At 41.0% G+C, this 21,042-nt stretch overlaps 1 protein-coding gene across 2 annotated transcripts in view; it reads right to left on the minus strand.

Annotated features, from left to right (window-relative positions):
- Window positions 1–21,042, minus strand: part of OSBPL3 (oxysterol binding protein like 3) — a 320,546-nt gene that overhangs the window by 1,181 nt on the left and 298,323 nt on the right. For both annotated transcript variants that reach the window (XM_073630125.1, XM_073630126.1), the window contains 6 exons: window positions 19,129–19,207; window positions 14,341–14,485; window positions 13,058–13,202; window positions 12,732–12,858; window positions 10,070–10,192; window positions 1–3,915 (listed from right to left, as the gene is read on the minus strand). The exon at window positions 1–3,915 is cut by the window's left edge and continues 1,181 nt beyond it. In XM_073630125.1, coding sequence (XP_073486226.1) covers window positions 3,819–3,915; window positions 10,070–10,192; window positions 12,732–12,858; window positions 13,058–13,202; window positions 14,341–14,485; window positions 19,129–19,207 — 716 coding nt within the window. In that variant the 3' untranslated portion in view covers window positions 1–3,818. The remainder of the gene's footprint in view (window positions 3,916–10,069; window positions 10,193–12,731; window positions 12,859–13,057; window positions 13,203–14,340; window positions 14,486–19,128; window positions 19,208–21,042) is intronic.

The raw sequence follows: 21,042 nt of genomic DNA on the forward strand, positions 1-21,042 counted from the left end.
CATTTGCAAGCTGCACTTCCCACCCCGCCTTTCTGCTTGCCCGATCACAGAACACTTTACATAATGGGAACTTAATTGCAAACTCCAAATTTTTTTTGCGAATGGATAGGGGAGAGGAAGAACCTGCAGAGCAGCTGCTGTGGAAAAGAGCCGTATCTCTCCTTTCATAGCGTCAGGTAATATCAAAAGCTATACTATTGGTGCTCAGTGAACCAATAAATTGTAAACAGAAAAGATAGATCCAGAAGGTGGCATAAACCTCCTTGCATGCCAGCAGATTTTAAATTATCTTTAAATATATCTCCAGTACATACACTCCCTTATAATAGGTATATATTTAACTAAATTCTTTAGTCATTTTCACATCTAATAAATTGGCAAGTGAAAATAACCTTTGATTATATCAGGGAAGTATGAAATCTACTGGTGATAACATATTTTCATGATTCTTCTAAGCAAAGATAATATTACTCTATGTGGCTTATTTAGTAAGATCTTATATAAAATGATTATTAATGTGTACAGTGACAGTAATAGCAACTATTTAGATTTCATGTGTCTAAAGTCACATTATTGAAAAAAGAATGTTGCTATGGTGTTGTGCTGCACTTTGTTAAAAAGAACCTGTCTGAGTACATTATACATCATGCGGCATTCCACATATTACACAGAATGGGCCTGTATCAACAGAAAGTATTTAGAAAATTACAGCTTCAGCAAAATCTTTTTTGTCTTTTGTTGGGATAGGATACCCTGCCCCTCTTCACCTCCTGTTTCAATGACAGGGACAGGAAATTAGCGGGAGAGATCTACATTGGGAACACATACAGCAGTTTAATAGCATTGGTACGAAATCTTTAACCTTCAGGTTATGCTGCTGCCTACAGGAGAATTGGATGCCAGGAAGCAAGACAACTGTGTAAGCTATCCCAAAAGGAAAGGATATTATTGTAAGTGCACTAATTCTATTTTCTTTCTTCTACCATTGAAGGACACTACGTTTAAAAGTAGTCCAACTGAAGGGTGGGCAAGACAGCAAAGAAATGCTAACAGGTCTAGGAAAAGAACAGAACTGGGAACTACCTGCAGCCTAAGGGAATGGCTTGAAGGACTTTACGCTTGAAGTTGGCATCCAGTGTGGCTGAAACATCTAATGGATAGCAGACTTGTGTATCTGGGAAATAGCAGTTTAATGCCGAAAAGCCCATATAGCACTCACAGGTATATTAGAATGCATCTTAACAGAAAGGGGGGGGCTGATTCTTGAGACTATAAGCTTAGATGTTTTGTCTGAGCTACCTAGAGATGGTGGAACAATAAGCTGGTGTGCCCTTATAGGGTCCAGCTGGGGTGACACAGAAGAAAATTAATCTTTATGAAAGAAGCCATGGCTGAGAGGTAGACTCTGACAGCCCTAATCACATCCCAAAAAATAGAAGGAAATTTCCTTTGGTAAACTAAGGACGAACGGAGGGATGGAAGAATGTTGTGCTTGTTAAGATGAAAGACAGAAACTACCCTAAGTTAAAAGGAAGCCCTGGGACTCAGCACCACTGTGTCTGTATCTAAAACCAGAAATGGATCCTTGCACGATAAAGACACAAGTTGGGACTCTCACAGAGGTGATGGCTACAAGGGATACTACCTTGTGGGTGACGGTTGAGAGAGAAATGTCTACATAGCAATTTCTGAAGTGCAGCGAGAAACAAACTCAGATCCCATGGTGTCACAGGGGAACTAACAGGGGGGCTACATAGGAGACCCCTTTGTACTAATCAAGGAATGAGATGCCAATGGTTTCTGAAACAGCTATTGCACAGACCTGAAGCTTGATGGTGTTGAAAGCTAAACACTAGTCCAGATCCATCTGCAGGAAGGAGCGTATACATCCCATAAAGAAACTTTGAGGTTGGAAGCCCCAAGACTCACACCAAGTGAAGTACACCTTCCAGGTATAATGATAGACTTTGTGGGAAGTAGCCTTCCTAGCTATTAATTTTCTAGGCTTCAGAGATGCTCCTGTCTCTCAGAGCCTGGGCTTCAACAGTTATACAGGTAATGGCAGCAACTGTGAAGCAGGGTGGCAAAACAGTCCTTGAGGCAGAGGTTCCTGACTATCTGGCACAACCCATGAGACATCTGTCAGTAATCTTACCAGGTCGGCATACCACAACGGCCTGGGTCAGTCTGGAGCAATAAGGATCACCAGAATGCCCTCTATTTCAATCCTGCAAAGCAGATGAGGAAAAAGATTCAAATAAGGAAATGTACAGATCAGGGTGTACTGAGCCCACAGTGCCACCAAAGCATCCACTGCTTCCTGTTAGAGCATTGCTGTACCTAGAAATAAACATGTCTAGTTTTTTATTTAACCTGGAGGCAGGAGGTCCATACCCAGTATTCCCCACCTGCGACACAGAACCCCTCCAAAAGTAGGGACCACTTCCCCACGAACAGGCACTGCTGGCTGTGGAATTCTGCTGCCAAATGTTTACTGCTGGGATGTACACGGCAAAAAAAATAAAAAAAAAATAGAATGTGAAGTCCTGCCAGGACAGGATCTGATCTACCTCTCTCTTGCCATGGTCAGATTTCTGGCTCCTTCCTGATGGTTGATGTACACCACCGCCATTGTGTTGCCCAAATGAATCCAGATTGGATGACCTTCCTGCAGGAAAGTCTAATGCTGCAGAAAGTGCCAGCACTCACAGCATTAACCCCTTCTGAGGTAGAAACTGGTGCGAATGGTGAATTTAAGGGCACGCAACAACCTATAAAAATGCGGCAGCTCCCATTGCTTGGGACAACTAGCCTACTCACTTAATCTTTAGAGACAGGGCAAGCACTGAGGCAGTGCCAAAGGCTGTGAACCTGGGAGAACTCTGCAGCTAACTTTTACCAAAACAGAGTTTTGAACGTGCCCCATGCGGAACCCAGTGCATTTCTAGACAATCCCTGCAATGTCCAGCCCAGTAGCATCTGGACATAGTATTCCAAAAGCAGAGTATTGATTTAAAAAAAAAAATGATAAGAAATAAGTGCTGGCAAAAAATTTGTTAGCCTGTAACAAAACAGAGCTTAACAAAAGAAGTCCATCCTCCTAGGACTCTAGCAAAATATTGAGGCATGCTGCTAGTGGAAGGGGATATCCTGTGCATGCCCACAGTTTTTTGTTTGCCGGAAACCAGTAACCCTGAAGGCAGCAGTATAGTCCAATGGCTAAATATTTCCCGTGTCCTCAGTGGTCAGAAAAATAAAAGCACTTTTGTAAAAGAGTTTTATAATCCATTTTGTTATTGCAGTCAGTTTCATCACTAGTTCAAGTATTCTTTTGTTTTCTTTAATCAAAGAGACAGGAAGTGGAGGGGAAGTCTTCCCTGTAGAGAGACCCAGACAGCAATAAAACCAGACCAAAGTTCTAGCTCTCCTCCAGTCTTTCCAAAACTAAAAACCTATTATATTTTAGCTAAAGTTGCACTGGAATGGCAGCTAATGTCATTGTAAGATAAACATAACATGTTTCTTGGAAAAACATACATTATTTCATACATCAGTTACAAAAAACATTAAAAAGAAGCCTAACAGGTAGGAGGGATGCAGGACTGAAATTACAGGGAAAACAAAGAAAACAAATTCAGCAGTGCAAACAAGTACAGATTATCTTGATATTGTGTGCCCTGGACAGTACTAGATACAATTTGATACTTTAGCTTTAAACGTTCCAGCATTTCCTCTAGGAGCATTAAATTATGCGTACACCCGTTATGTCAGTAATATTGTCAATAGTGCTTGGTACAAATGTCCACTTCATATTCCCATTACCACAAGACTGCACAGTCCATTTTGGAGAATCCAGGATCTTTCCTTTGCTGCCAGTAAGTGCCATTTGTTACCCACGAATCATCACTTGATTTCCTGCAGACAGCACAAAAATAAGTCAACATGATTACTGAAGTAAAAAGTGGTAACTAAAACAACATGTACAGTAAATGGGACATCTTCAAGTGATTATTCACTTAATATATGGTTTTATACTTTCTTTTTTTGCAAATATTATCATTTCCTCCCAAGGTACAGGAAACAACCTTATCTCATCTTACTAAACTGTTGCCAGAGCAGAGATTTAGGCTCCATGCACACTACGAGCAGAAAAAAACATCAGCGTTTTAGCTGGAAAAACGTGGCATAAAAAACACAAATTGAGAGCATATTGTACAACGTTTAGGCCCCTTGTGCTGCGACTTGGGACTGCAAAGTCGTAGGACAAGTCGTACCCCATGATTTCCAATGAGTACCATTCATATCTGTGCGACTTCTAGTCGCACCGACTTCAAGGTAGTCCCTGTACTACTTTGGTCCGACTTTGATGCGAATTACACAGGCACTCCCTGAAATTGCGGCAAAATCATAGCTGCAAAATAACATGACTTTGAGGTCGCGGTAGTGTGAAAGGCGGGTTTATGAACGTTTGAGTTTACAGGCAACACTCCCTCTGCAAAAGTTAACTCCCAAATAACCAGAATGAATTTCACACCCTTTTTGTTTGCTGGGTGCCATTTTGGACAAAAAGAACAAAGGAGATTGTGAGCAAAGATTCCTTAGAGTTTCGAGAGCCATGTCTTTCTACTCTTCAATTTTAAGCATGAACTATAAATTTGAGGAAATAATCCTTCTGATTCTGCTGACAAGGGTATTAAGACAGAGAGAATTGGAAGACAGGAGATCCAGACGGAGATACTGGACACATCCCTTGATGTCTCAGAGGTTTTCTACTGGATATTTTTGCAATTTATATGGCAGGAGGGGGCAGTCGGATGAAAGGGGGCAGCGGGACAGGTGGGGGGGCAGCAGAACTGGAAGGGGAAGTATCATGGGAGGAGGTCAGCGGGACAGGAGGGGGGCAGCAGGACAGGAGGGGGAAGTATCATGGAAGGGGGGCAGCGGGACAGGTGGGGGGCAATGAGAAAAGTGGGGGAGGGGGCAACATCAAAGATTAGAGGCAATGTCTCAGGTGATGGGACAGTGGGGCAAGTGAGAGGCAGTGTCACATGTGGGGGGCAGAGGGACAGGTGGGAGGGAGTGTCACAGGTAGGGGGGCAGCAGGACAGGTGGGAGTGGGACAGGTGGGAGGCAGCGGGACAGGTGGGGGGCAGCGAGACAGGAGGGGGGCAGCAGGACAGGTGGGAGTGGGACAGGTGTGAGGGAGTGGGACAGGTGGGAGGCAGTGTCACAGGTAGTCGGGCAGCGGGACACATGGGAGGCAGTGTCACAGGTAGGGGGGCAGCAAGACACATGGGAGGCAGTGTCACAGGTAGGGGAGCAGCGGGACAGGTGGGAGGCAGCGGGACATGTGGGAGGCAGCGGGACAGGTGGGAGGCAGCGGGACAGGTGGGAGGCAGTGTCACAGGTAGGGAGGGCAGTGTCACAGGTGGGGGGGGCAGCAGGACAGGTGGGGTGCAGTGAAACAGGTAGGAGAGACTGTCGCGCACACCTAGGGAAGCATCAGTCACATGTCCAGCAGTGCCAGGAGGGGTAGCTGAGCCTGTGTCCCATCTCCACCAGGATCTCCAGCGGCAGCTGCAAGAAAGGGAGGGCTCCTCTACCCGACCTCCTCCTCCATGGGTCCCTCCGACCTGCACACAAAATAGCGGGGATGGTCTCCTTCCCCCTGATGTCCTTCTCCATGTTGCCCTCTGACCTGGCACCTGACGTCACCCCACCCTGCACAGCGTCTGACAGCAGGCCCCGACCTGCACATACGTGGGATCCGCCCACCTCTCCACCCTCCCCTGCATCCTGGCAGCCAGTCCGCTCTGACGGCAGCTGCCTCGTGTTAAGGATAGTCCAGCTTGGGATCCGTTGTCCGGGCCCCTCGGACGGGCAGGCCCCTAACATATGTACCGGCTGTACCCCCCTGATGACGGCCCTGAGTGTGTCAGCCGAAGAACATTTACAGTAAGAGGCCCTGCAAAATAGTGTCCGACTCTGCACAGCTGACTTATTGAACAAATTCTATATTATAAAGACTGAAATCAAATATGCTAAAAAATCAATCCGCGCTATCCAAACTAATAATAAATTAATCACTGTAACTCCCGGCTCACACTGGTGCGCTGTTCGATATTGCATGCGATTCGCACCGCACTGCAGTGCAAATCACATGCGATGTCTGTGTGATGGGAATTCAGCCATACAGATTGTATGGCTGAATTAGCATCGCATTCGGACCAAAGTCGTGCAGGACCCTTTTTTTGGTCCGCACCAGAATCGGGCGAATGGGTGTTCTCACCCATGCGATCCGATTAATGTCCGAACTGACAATTCGCACTGCTATATGTGAACTGATTTGGGTGTGTCATTAACTTTGTATTGACACTCCCAGCGGTTCGCATATGGCAGTGTAAACTGGCTGCGAGTCAGGTGTGATGTGGGAACCTGTGCTGAATTCGCACTGGTTTTCGCATTGCACCAGTTTGAACCGTGCATAAATGTAAACATAAAGTGACCAAAAATCAATTATACTATGTGCAAATGCTAGTGTAAGTGTTCCTATACCTTCACTATTGAGCTTTTTAACCACAACCATAAACGCTTCATTTGGAGAGGGGTCAACAAGGCCTATGATGAAAGGTACACCATTCCTACTGTGAAACACGGAGGTGGATCGCTGATGGCCATCTCAGTCTCCTGACCTCAATATCATTGAGTCACTCTGGGGAGATCTCAAACGTGCAGTTCATGCAAGACAGCCCAAGAATTTACAGGAACTGGAAGCTTTTTGCCAAGAGGGATGGATAAAAATGTAGGAAACTAAAGCTTTAGTAAAGTTCTTAGTTAAGTTTCCTCTGTGGGGACGCCATGTGCTTTACCTGCTATTGTGGCAAATTATGAGAATATGTGAACATATTAGAGCCAATATAAGCCAGGAGCCCTAATTATCCTACCTGCATGTCTTTGTGTGATGAAACCATATTACCAGGAGGAAATGCATGTAAACACAGGGAGAACATGCAAATGCCATGCAGATATGTCCTGACTGAGACTCAGACTGATGACCCCAGTGCTGCAAGTCAGACATGCTAACCACTAAGCCACTGTGCTTGTTCCCCTTTATGGACATGTTTGCTGCCCAGCCCACTAGAAAACGCTGCTTTAATAGCATCCCAGCTTATCTCCTCTTCCACACGAGTGCCAAGAACTTTATTCTTCCATTCATCATTGGTAAAAATGGTGAACAACATTCCCCTAGCAGTGAATGGAGAATGCAATGAACATAAAGACTGCTGTGCACCAAGAAGATATTAAGAGATTTAAGAGATTTTTAGCCAATGGAATCATAATGTAAAAAAAAAAAAAAAAAAAAAAAAAAGGTGTTAACTTCCTGTGTACTTCCTGGATTTTGTGGAGAGTAGTGTGGTGGAATTCGCACATATCTGAACCAACAATGCGATTCCAGAACGATTTACATTGATGTCTATGGAGACTAAATTCGCAACGCAACGCTGTAAACTCGTACAAGACCCTTTTTTTTGTCGCATCGCATTCGTAGGGGAATCGCAATGCATGTATGTGAACGACGGTCATTGAAAACAATGACTTTATGGATGACATGCGAATTTAGAATGTTTTTTGACGCATCACATTCGAACTCGCATCAGTGTGAACCGGCACTCATTCAGCGAATGTACAAAGATTTTTCTTCTGAATATTCTCGTCTGAAAATTGATCCATGAGGCCAGCATAAGGCTTGGTTAATACCTATGCAGTTTGCTTTTGATTTGTTTCTGCAGTGCTTTTTGCTGTGCGTTTTGATTTTTGCGTACGTGATTGTGCTGCGATTTGCTTTTTTTTGCATTTTTTTGGGCCAATTTGTTGTTGGACAGATTAAAAGACACAAATTGCTGCAAAAATGCATTACATGCTTTTCTGCAGCTTCTCCATTGAAGTATATTGAGCCAAAAAAGCACCGTTTTGCGCAAAAAAAAAAAAAAAAAAAAAGTCCCTTACCCTTTCCAAATACGCAGCGGCTGAAAAAAGCACAGAAGTGACTGTGTCCCATAGGAAGCCATGTAAATGACCTGTAGTGCGTTTCTGCAAAAAGCACCAAAAAACACATGGGTGTGAACCAGGTCTATGATGTTTAGTAACATAATGGGGTTAAAAAAACTAAAAGTAGCCCTTTATAGTACAAAAAAAGCAGATAATCACTACTGTAAGGGGTTCATTTTTTTACTGTAGAACTGTGAAAGTAATATTTACAGTAGTGATTGTTTTCTCTTTTTTGTACTATAAAGGGCTCATTTTTATTTTTTTTTTTTAACCCCATTATGTTACTGGCCGATTAATCGATTATGAAAATAGTAATCGATTAATTTCATAATCGATTGGTTGTCGATTAATCGATTAGTTGTTTCAGCCCTACTACTTTCTGTGCTGGCCCAACTCCTCTGCCCCTCTCCTCATCTCCCTACATAACATTTTATGTTGCTGATAGGGGGATACTATAAAGTGTCATCACATTCAAGATGGTGGCATCCAGCGGCAATTTCAGGCCTTTTGGATGTCTACACAAGGAAAGGTTCTACAGGTAAACAATATGCATAAAATACACATACAATCTCACTGGAAGGTATCTGTTGACATGCGTGGTCTGTTGATGGTGTCTCCAAGTAAACAAACAAGCAGCTGACACAGGGAAAGGAATCACGCCTTCTTTGGGCATTTTGTAGTGCTGCAGCTTTACATGACTAAAAATCTGTCCCTATGTGTTACGTGCTTGTACAATCTCTGTACTCTCCTTATAGAATCTTCTTTAGAAATACTAAATAATGCATTGTAAAAGCCTACATAAGCAATCAGTTTTTCCGCCAGATAGGACCTCACAGTACATAGCTGCTGGAGAATGCACAATCACATTGCAACATGTACAGTGGGTATAGAAAGTGCTTATCCAGTGCAACTTATAACTTCAAGTGAAAGCTGTAACACCAACATGTCAGAAAAAATATAAAAATTCAAAAACAGGATCATGGAGTTGGAAAAGGGATCACACCCTTGTGTCAGTATTTTGTTGAACCACCTTTTGCTTTAATTACAGCCTTTAGTCTGTTGGGATATGTCTTTACTAACTTTGCACATCTAGACTTTGCAATATTTGCCTATTCTTCTTTGTAGAACTGCTCAAGTTCAGTTAAATTTGATGGTGGCTGTTTGTGGACTGCAGGCTACAAGTCATTCCATAGATTTTCAATGGGTTATACAGTAAGTGTTGGCTCTGAAAAGGCCATGCACTGTGTGGTAATTTTTGCTGTGTGCTTTAGGTTTTTGTCATGTTGGAAGGTAAACCTTCATCCCATTGACAACTTTCTGGCAGAGGGCAGCAGATTTTCCTCAAGAATTTGATGGTATGTTGCCCCGTCCATTTTTACTTCTATCCTGACAAGTTCTCCAGTTACTGCTGCAGAAAAACACCCCCATGAATTGACAGTGTCTTGCCTTGACAGTTGATTGTTTGCTTCAGTTGCACTACCAGGGACTGAAATGCTCTAGGAAAGCTCTTTTTATGCTGAGCTAATCAAAATCACCACAGCTGATCACAGTTGAAAGTCAAATGGCTTTGTGTGCCACTGAGAAGCTGATTAGCTACACCCGCTTGAGTTTACAAGTCATTTTTAGAAGGGGGGCGATTTATTTTATTTTTTTGACATGTTGGTGTTATATCTTTCACTTGGATGTTATAAGTTGCACTAGTAAATACAGCTGGATAAAACAAAAACTGTGTATTTCTTCATTTCAGGCTGCAAACCAACAAAATGTGATTTTAAAAGGGGGGGGTGGGGTGATTGTTTTCTATGCCCTCTGCATGAGAGCTTTCTGATCTTCCAAGTTCTGCTGGACTCAATAGGTTTGCATATAGGGATGAAAGCAAGCATACTTTGAGATGGCTCCATTGCAAACTATTCCCATACTGCCTACTGTCAGTGTACAGCACACACAATGATGTGGAACAACTTATAAAATGTTCCGTAATGGGCAACTATTTCACTCCAGCAGTTACATAGCTCCACACCTGAAGAAACGAGGCTGATGCTCCAAACTGTTCTCCTCCAGTACTCTCCTCCTTTCTCTCTGCAGTTGTTCTATCCTTTGTTTTTGTGCTTCTGCTGCTTCCACATTTCCTTCTTCAAGAAGTCTGCCACCAAATAAAACATCATAAATGCCATTAGCAATGGAGAGTTTATCACACCCTTGAGAACTCTTTTTAGCTATGCAACACACTCTATGTAATATACTTCTCAGAGCAGCCACATTTTTCATACAACCTCCTTACTAGTTCAGACGGTTTTAAAGTGATTGTAAAGGCTTGTTTTAAAAACAAAACAAACATGTCATACTTACCTCCTCTGTGCAGTGGTTTTGCAAAGAGCAGCCCAGATCCTCCTCTTCTCTGGTCCCTCTTTGCTGCTCCTGGCCCCTTCCTCCTATCAAGTGCACCTCAGCCAGCAGCTCTCTAAGGGGACACCAGAGCCGAGCCAGAGCTTCGTGTATACATTCAGACACGGAGCCCCGACCTGACCCTGACCCTCTTTCCCCTGATTGGCTGACTGACTTTGATTTACAGCCATGGGAGCCAATAGCGCAGCTGCTGTGTCTCAGCCAATCAGGGAGGAGCGTCCCAGACAGCTTAGACACTCGTGGACATGGCTGGAAAGACATGGGGCTCAGGTAAGTAATTGGGGGGTGCTGGGGAGGCTGCTACACACATAAGTTTTTTTATCTTAATGCATAGAATGCATTAAGATAAAAAACCTTCTGCCTTTACAACTCCTTTAAAGGTCATCAATTTATTCTGTGTAAGTACACTGCCTACAAATTCCAAAGCCACAAAAACTCCTCCTCATATTGTCCTTGTAACACCGTGGAAGCAGCCGCTCTGTGTTCTTAAAGTGTAACCAAAGACAAAACCTTTTTTTTTTTTTTTTGCAATAAAAACGGACAGTTATCAGTTTTTATTGCTGTCTGTACAAGAATTCAGTTTGGCAAAAAACAAGTGACATGACAGGCCACTGTTAGGAAATAATCAAAGTAGGTGCATTGGGTAATACATGTAGCTAGTCATTACAAATCATAGCCCTGACTCAGAAATAAATGATGATTTGGAGATATAACCAACCGTTCAAGTCAACTATAGGCTTATAAAGCTGTCCTAAAGATTTCTACAAACATCTGTGATAAGAGTGTCATTGTATCTGGAATATTTTTTCTCTTCATACAGGCACACACGAGGACAGTCGTGGGGAGTGGGTATGGATCATTTCATTAACCTTCTTTCAAAACCACACACTGCTTATGTTTTATACTGCATCTTCCTGAGATTGATCCCCCTATGTGTCACAGGTTTCTATGAACTAATTCACAAAACAAAATCAATGTACAAGTGGTGCAAAATACAAAATGATAACATTTTGGGTGTCAATATTAGGTAGTACAAAAGCTACATGCTTCTCACAAGTGTCATGCTCTATATTGGTCTAGATATTTAGACAATATTTCAAGAAGCTTTTGTAAATGTAAGAAAATATTTTGTTCTTTTTTTTGGCGTCACCTGCATTGGCGTCCATCATGCTATCTGACAACTTTAATTGTTCATATACGGTCATTTTCTAGCCATATTTTCTGGCTTGACTACCGCTTAACAGCCACTTCCTCAACTTATTGGTGTTGTGATCACTATGCGGTGCCAATCAGGAGTTTCATCTCTATGTTTTGGATTCCATCTTCATTTCAAGTCAGGTTGTACCCAGCAGTATATTCTTTTACACATATATATATATATATATATATATATATATATATATATATATATATATATATATATATATATATATATATATATATATATATATATTTGTGGAGGTGGGGTTAATCTTGAATGTGTTGGGATCATGATTCTCTTGCACTCTCCTGCCCTTAACAATGCTCACTTCATGCATTCTGTTTATATGATTCTCAATGTTGATTTATTTTTATTATAGATGTACATTGTCTTCCACGAGGAACCGTCCCTGAGGAAAGAACAAGTTCCTGAAACGCGTCAGACGTAATTTCCATCTAGGAGACAATACTTACTTGTATTTAGTGTATTTGTTGTACATTCTGATGTTGTTCTTAAATAGACAAATCACAATTTCTATGCAGATATTGGCTTTTTATGATATTTAATAAATTACAATTTGTTATAAATCAATACTTGGTTATGTACTATTACTCAGTTGCCCTTAAAATCCCAATCCTTCTTGGGGGACCCTTTCTCACGTTCTTTTTTTTTTATGTGCAGCGGTAATTTTTCTACTGCTCCTGATCTCTAATTGGCCCGGGGACCAAAGTACTGAGGCACTGGTAACCTAGAACATTTGGTTGCAATCCAAAAGGGCAAGTGGGGCAGGAATCATTGGCAGTGGCATATCAATTATTGGCAGTGGTGTATCAAATCACAAAACTGATTGTGGCACATAATAAAGAACATCTCATCCTTTGGCAGGTAAACCAGTTCACATACATACTGGTGAATACAGGTACATTAACTCTGTATTTAGCAGCTGGACTGCAGCTCTGCTTTAAAACTGTATGGGGAAACTAATAAATGTCCTGATCTGCCCTTTAACACTCTTACTATATTTAAACTCCTGAGTAACATAACTAAAAAATGGATCAGTAACCGATGACCGTACCTTTGGTCTGGTCTAAATCTACTGTCAGTACAAGGTAGCAGTGACTTTGTCTTTGGATCAAATTCATTAAGCTGTAGCGCATTCTTTGTAAAGCCATAGTACAGTTCTGAATCCTTGGGCATTGGATCTGTTAGGAAAACAAGAATTCACATATATAAAGTAGTACTTCAGTAAACATACTGTATACGATATAGAAACAGCTGTACGTGTAGTAACAAATACCAATGAGAAATCGGCATGAAAGCACAACCTCTAACAAAACTTTAAATACCTCTCTGAAACACACACACATACATAACTGCTACAATTTTACTACGATTACTTACTAGCCCTCCAGATGGTCATTGGTGAGGAGGGGGATCCACAGAATATGCTCTCATGCCATTTTCCAAAAAGTCGGTGCACCACTTTACCATCCCTGTCCATCACTGTCCCTTCAATTTCATGCACATTTGGGTTCCAGTATTTTGCCTGAATGAAAACATTTAGTTACAGTTAAATGCGTAGTAAACCTAAATTACAGGAGATCATTAACATGCATGAGTGTAAATATTTTAAGAGCCTATCCGAACTCAGGATATTTTAATCAGAACTCCAATATATATATATATATATATATATATATATATATATATATATATATATATTTGTGCTTTCTCACTTTCTGGTGTAAAATATGTTGCCTCCAGGCTTGGTGTGTAAGGTACCCTTGATTTATTTTTTTTTTTACTCTCCAGCTGGGGACTCTGTGCTCCAATTGGACCTAATGGCTGTTTCTGTACTATGCCTAACAAATTATTCAACTTTTATTCTGTGAAAAAACTGTCCTTCAGATTGTAGCTCTCTTGAGCAGAGGCCTTCTTGTCCTCTTGTATTGAATTGTATTATAACTGTACTGTCTCTTTATTTTGTGTTTGCTGTGCAAGCTGCTGGTGCTATATAAATCCTGTATAATAATAAAAATTTCTACTTCTAATCTAACTCCAGTGCTGAACACAGCCTTTCAATTACAAATGCGCGTTATCACACAAAGTGGGCTCACAATAGCCCAGGACTGAACAGTGATGTGTAAGTGGCACTGAATCCAGGAGGAACATGTCCAAGAAGACTGCAGTAAAAAAGGTACGGGGGGCTTCAGGCAGGTGGCAGTTAAAGGGGGAAACCACCATGCTAAAGTTTAGAGCAGAGATGATTCTGCACATAGAAACCTTCTTTCTGCCTTCTGTATAATAGGATAATGTATTCTGAACAGAAATTTATGTACAGTAAGTTCTCTGCAGGTTTGCATGGTAATGTAGAAAACTTTCTGAATGCATTCATGCATGCAGAAATTTAAAATAACATTACAACAATTACGGTCAAAAAGAGCAATGATGTGCAGCAATTAATAACATCTGATCTAATTTGACCTTTAATCAGCTAAGAATATCACAAAAGGATGATTATCGTTTGGTTCTAATGTCAACCTGTACCTTGCTCCCTGTCTTAATAAACAACCACACAGTGGCCATCAGCTATAATGTGGTAACAAACAACCAAACTAATTACAAGCAGCCATTGATCATTAAAATCACATATCATTGTAGCAAAGATAAATGGGTTAAGATACCTTTATAAATGTGACTTTGCAATGACAATTGCCATTTTTGGTGTTCTTGATGATTATCTCTCCATAATGTTCTATCCACCTTTGGCCACTTAAGATGTTGTGAATGCAGGAGGTCACCTTATTCCATTCATAATGATCCCCAAACCTTTATGCAGGAAACAAAAGGGAGTAAAGAACTTTAAACTGTTTAAGTCAACATTTGTTAAAGCCACTAGAGTGTGCTGTTCGGCAGCAGGGAAAGCAGAATACGCTCTGTGATGAACTGGAGGGAACCTAGAAAACTATTCTACATTGATTTAATTATCACAACTCTTCCAGTCTTTTACACCATATAGATCATCATATACACCACATATATGTGATTGTTACCACCTTCATGTCCAAAGAATTTAAATTTTTTTTTATTTCCCGCAGAACTTTTGCCAAAATGCAAAGGCACATTAAAGCAGTATATTCATTGGTTTCATCGTGGCAAGCTGAGATCTTACATCAAAGCAGTTAATAAGTTGCCTGTAGACTTTAGACAACATTTTGCTGTCACCTTCCTCTTCTGGATAATCTTGCTATCAGACGAGGAATCAACACATTAGCAGTAAATACAACCCATATTCCAAAAAAGTTGGGACGCTGTGTAAAATCTACATAAAACAGAATGCAATGATTTGCAAATATCATAAACTCATATTTTATTCACAATAAAAAACATATCAAATGTTTAAACTAAGAAAATGTATCAGTAAAAAAAAAAAAAAGGTAATTTTGAAATTGATGGCAGCAACACGTTTCAAAGAAAACAGAGAGTCCCAAACTTTTATGGAATTGGGTTTGTACAATGCACCACTTCCATAATATTAACATAAACAACAAATTGTGATAAATTATAGAGTTAAAGGTTACTCTAATTTTTCTAGTGAAGTCCAAGTATAACACCAATGTTGGTGATGGACTTGCACATGAAGAACAATGCTGCATGGTGATGAAGCACATGGGTTTTAAACTTGGACTTCACTAGATAAGTTAGAGTAACCTGTACTTATATTAGTTTTGCACAATTCGTTTGTCCATTGTTAATTTAATTCTGCAGAAGTATGCATTATATTTACAGTTGATGTTTGGTGAATTTATAGATCAATCCTGAATGCCAGCTGCATAAATCAAGTTTGTTTAGATCAGCACAGACTTCCTTTATTGTTCTAATCAACAGGTTAGTAAACCTATTTTGACCACTGATATTCCCCCCCATCAATGGTGCCTGCAAGGTCAGTCAATGCCACTTTTTTCATCCCCCTCTCCCAATTCACCTAAACATGTTCATAATCCCATTATTATATGAGTGCATATGTGCCAAAAATTAAACAAGAACTTGAATATAGATTAGGTTAACAGATAACAAGGTTGTACTCCTTCAATGCACCCAAGTTCAAAAACAAAGTTAAAGTGAAAGATAAGCCTTACTATTCTTCATAAATTATCCCCCCCCCCAATTCTACCTATCCTGCATAACCTGTATATAAAAAAAGATCTGTGTGCTTCCCCTTTTTTAAATTGTCCGGTGATCCTGCAGCTTCATCTCGCCTGTGTCAGTTAGCGGCTGCTGCAGGGGAGAGGAGGGAGCACTAATGATGAATGGCCAATAGGAGCCTACGGGTGACATCACAGCTCCAGGAATTCACAGCCATTTTTGAGTGCTCCCTTACACAAGGGAGACAGAGCTGCTGGATCATGTGGCTGGAACAGTTTAAAAAAAAAGGGAACTTTATTTCATACAGGGCATGCAGGATAGGTAGGAGGAGAGGGGAGGAAACATTTTTAGGAAAAGTTAGCGTTGGCCTTTACTACAACTTTAAATATACTGCATCTTACCAGACCTTAGATGCTGTGGCTACATTTCTTTTTCAGGCTTTTTTCCCCTTTGTTTTCACCTGGTGATCCTGCCTGATCCTGTATATAACTTTCTGGCCTGTATCTATGGAGGGGAGGCATTTTAACCTTAGACTGCTCTTCTGATTTGGACTACAAGCAAATCTCCCTCTTTTAGCAACATTACATGGGGGTGGGGTGTTTTGTAGTTCACAGAAGATAGCTGATAACACAGGTGGTTACAAAGAAACTTGAGCTTAGCCTAAAAAGAAAGAAAAACTAAGCAGCCATCACATCTAAAGACCAGTACACTGCAATGTATTCAAATTGTGTTATTGGGTTTAGATATACTTTAAAATCTTCCCAAAACTTTGCAGACTCATACAGGAGCTGTAACAAAGAAAAGACAAGACGGTACAAGAACATGCAATGGTGTAGTGTACTGCTTTCTCAAACCTAAAGGTATTCATATACACTTACCTCCAACCTGTTGCTTTCCAAGCCCCTATCCCTTGCAATGTTTTACAGATCTTGCATTGACAAGGGTTAACAAGCCTGAAACCGCTGCATGCAAGTCAGATAAATGGTTTGTACTTTAAAACATATCTGTACTGCAACAAAGAGGTTCTAGAAGAATAACTGGCCACCGATTCCATCCTCAACCTTTAAAGAATAAGTTCACATTTAAAAAACAAATAAATAAATATATAAATGCACATTTTTTTGCAGGTAATGTGCATTTATTATTTTTTTATTGGGAGCCTGTAAAGCATTGCACCCATGATCTGCAGATCACGGGTGCAACACAGGGCTCTTGCATACTGTGTAGCTGTCTGCACGTAACTCTAGGTAGTAACACTTTGACAGGAAGCATCAATGAACTACCTGAACTACCTAGAGCGTTCAACAGAGCCCTGGTAGTTCATTAAGAACTACAAGCCGACAGCCGCAAAGGATGTTGGTACTTGTAGTCTCCCATATCCAACTCTGTGAATGAATGGCGTGGCCAGAAGGACCAAACCCCACATGGCGGTGTCTTTTTTAAATTGTGGCATGGTGTGCAGGTGCAGGGAGAAGATCAGTGGGCAGCAGTAACATGGTACAAGTTACACCCTAAATACGGGTGTAACTTGTAACATGTTATAAAAGGTGAACTTCTCCTTTAAATTAAGTATACTTATTTGGTGATGTACAGTAGGGAAAATAATTATTTGATCCCCTGCAGATTTTGTAAGTTTGCCTGCTTACAAAGAAATGTAGGGTCCATAATTTTTATCATAGGTGTATTTTAAATGATAGAGACAGAATATCGAACCAAAATTACAGAAAAAAACACAATAGAAATGTTAAAAAATCGAGTTGCAGTTCAGTGAGTAAAATAAGTATTTGATCCCCAGGCAAAACATGACATTGTGCTTGGTGGAGAAACCCTTGTTGGCAAGCACAGAGGTAAGACGTTTTTTCGTGTAGTTGGTTACCAGGTTTGCACACATCTCAGAAGGGATTTTGGTTCACTCTTTACAGATCCTCTCTAAATCCTTAAGGTTTTTTGGCTGTCACTTGGCAACTTGAAGTTTTAGCTCCCTCCATAAATTTTCTATAGTATTAATGTCTGGAGACTGGCTAGGCCACTCATGACATCAATGTGCTTCTTCTTGAGCCACTCCTTTGTTGCCTTGGTGGTATGTTTTGGGTCATTGTCATACTGGAAGACCCATCCACAACCCATTTTCAGTGTTCTGGCTGAGAGAAGAAGGCTTTTATCCAAGATTTTACAATACATGGCCCCGTCCATTGGACCCTCAATGCAGCAAAGTTGGCCTGTACCTTAGCAGAGAAACAGCCCCAAAGCATAATGTTTCCACCTCCGGGCTCAACAGTGGGGATGGTGTCCTAAGGGTCATAGTCAGCATTTTTCTTCCTTCAAACACAGCGAGTCAAGTTAATACCAAAGAGCTCAATTTTAGTCTCATCTGACCACAGCATTTTCTATTAATCCTACTCTGAAACATTTAGATGTTCATTGGCAAACTTCAGACGGGCCTGTACATGTGTCATCTTGAGGAGGGGGACCTTGCGGGCACTGCAGAATTTCAATCCATGGCAGCGTATTGTGTTACCAATGGTTTGTTTGGTGAGTGTGGTCCCAACTGCCTTGACATAATTTACAAGCTCCTCCTGTGTAGTTCTGGGCTGATCCCTCACTTTTTGCTTGATCATCCTCACCCTATGAGGTGGAATCTTGCATTGAGCTCCAGACCGAGGGCGATTGATGGTTATTATGTATTTCTTCCATTTGTGAATAATCAACAGTTGTCTCCTTTTCGCCAAGCTTATTGCTGATGGTCTTGTAGCCCATTCCAGCCTTGTGCAGGTCTACAATCTTGTCCCTGAGGTCCTTTGATAGCTCTTTGGTCTTTCCCCTGATCATGAGGTTTGAATGGAAGAAAGATTCTGTGGAGAGGTGTCTTTTATACACATAATGAGTAGTAGTTTGGAGCACTTTCTTGAATTGACAGGACTAATCTGTGCACCACATGAGCATATACTGTAGCCAGTCTGTGAGAGCCGGAATTATTGTTGGCTGTTGGGGGATGAAATACTTACTTTACTCACTGAACTGCAACTCAATTTAGAACATTTGTATCATGTATTTTTCTGGATTTTTGGTTCATATTCTGTCTCTATGTCTTAAAATACACTTATGATAAAAAAAATATAGACCCTTCATTTCTTTGTAAGTGGGCAAACTTACAAAATCTGCAGGGGATCAAATAATTATTTTTCCACTGTAAGTGAAAAGCTTTCTGTTTAAGTAAGCAATGCTTACTTAACAGGCACATGGATGGCTCTTACACATAATTTCTGAAAACCACTAAACATGTATGTGTTATAATTACAAAATGACACAATGAAACACTGTCTTACCCAGGTAAAATCAAGTGTGTCGTACCAACCGGGACTATTTCCATGGATTTCCCCCAAAATTTATTTTTCCACCGGATATCTGAAAAATAAATTGAAGGAGCGCTTAGTTTACCCAACTCCCAAAAGTGTAAGCTACCCATTGTCTTTATCACACAGGAAACTACTACATATCGTCACTAGAGGGAGCAACATGGAGAATATTACATCTCAAGTGTTACACACACCAGCGATTTCTAGATTTAACTGCTTCCTAGTTGTAAATGTTTCTTGTTTGTTTGTTACATACACCATACAATATTAGTTAAAGAAGAACACCAAGCGACACACTGAAGAAATACAAAAAATAATAGGAAGGCAGAAGAGGGAAGTAACATTTTGGTAGGCCTGGAGTTCCCCAGAACAAAATCTTGTGAGATGACAGTACCACTCACACAACTTAGGTATACTACTGGTATTTGTGCCCACTTTTCTTAGGGTGTTTATTTTTGTATCCTACCTAAACCTGTATTTTTTGTTACAAGTTTGATCCATGCAGATTCTGTTCATTATTTCTGCAATATGCTGTTTTTATTATGTTTTGTATAACAGAAAAAAACCCTTAATAAACACTTATTGAAAGAAAATGTTGTCAGGATATTAGATACTGCAGAAGAACAGCCTGCAGACAGGCAAAGATCTGTTCAAGAAGGATAATGGTCATTAAAAATATGTCTGTCCTCCTGACCCGCTTTTGAGAGTGGCACCTATTTGAGGATGGTTGAGGATCTGATGAGGAAGATTCCTACTGAGCCAGGGGAGGCCACTGAAAGGGATATCAATGGATGGGTATTCTAGTTGAATCCACAGAATGTATGTTCTATGTTTGCACATGTCTCCAAGATCCTAGCCATATATACCGCCTTGTGATATATGAGAGGGTCCAGGAAACCTGGTCCTCCTCTCTGTTTCGGATGAGTCAGTAGAGTTTGATTCAATCTGTGTGCTATTTGAGTCCACGAGAAGGTAGAGAACTCTCTACAAATTTGCTTATGGAAAGTTTTCAGAATTCCTATGGGGATGGTGTAGAGGAGATACAAAAATCTAGAAAGGGCATTCATCTTAAGGATAAACTATGAAAATGTCTCTGGCATCCATAGCCACAGGTCCTGTCTAATTTTTGTTAAGAAAAAAGAGAAACTAACTGAACAGATGTCTTTAAAAAAGAAGTATAGCTAAAGTTTGTTTGGAACACAGGGATGCAGTTCTTTCTGCACTCCTGTGACCATGTTCAGCCGACAGGGGCTAAAGCTGACATCATAGGGCCAGTCTAGGCTCTGGAAATATCTTGACCTTATTGTCGGGATCCACTCAGATGCCTAGGTCGGCAGGTGGCTCAGCCTCTCAGTGAGCCGCTGAGAGCCTGACCCAGCCACTCCTGTCCCCTCCACAGCCCAGTGCTCCAGTGAGCACTGGAGGAGCAGAGCAGAGATCTGGTGACTGAAAGTCACAAGCTCTTTACAGCCTGAAGGCTAAGAGCGGAGCGATCAGCAGTGTTTGATTACTCAGTTCTCTGCCTTAGTGCCGGCAGGGGACAAATACAGCATCGGACCAATGCTGCATCCAGCTAGGTGAGTAAATATATATAATTTTTTTTTTTATGAATCCTGAACTTCTCTTTTAATCTGAAAAGTCAAAAAGATGCCCAAATATTCAGTATAGTGCTGGGCCCACTTAAATGGGAAGTGACTCATAATACTTGCAAGAATTTATTGCAGAACATTGATATTAAGAGCCACAGATTTTTGAAGATTTATCTTAAAATTCAACAGGGTACTGTATGTTCTGAATTCATTGAGAAGGTTAGTGTGTTTATGGGTTGTGTGAGGAAAAACAGCAGTTCTGCATAATCTGCTACCTTGTGTTCAGTGTTGAAGG

This window comes from Aquarana catesbeiana, linkage group LG05 (genome assembly GCF_042186555.1).
Source record: "Aquarana catesbeiana isolate 2022-GZ linkage group LG05, ASM4218655v1, whole genome shotgun sequence".
In the NCBI taxonomy this organism is placed as follows: domain Eukaryota; kingdom Metazoa; phylum Chordata; class Amphibia; order Anura; family Ranidae; genus Aquarana; species Aquarana catesbeiana.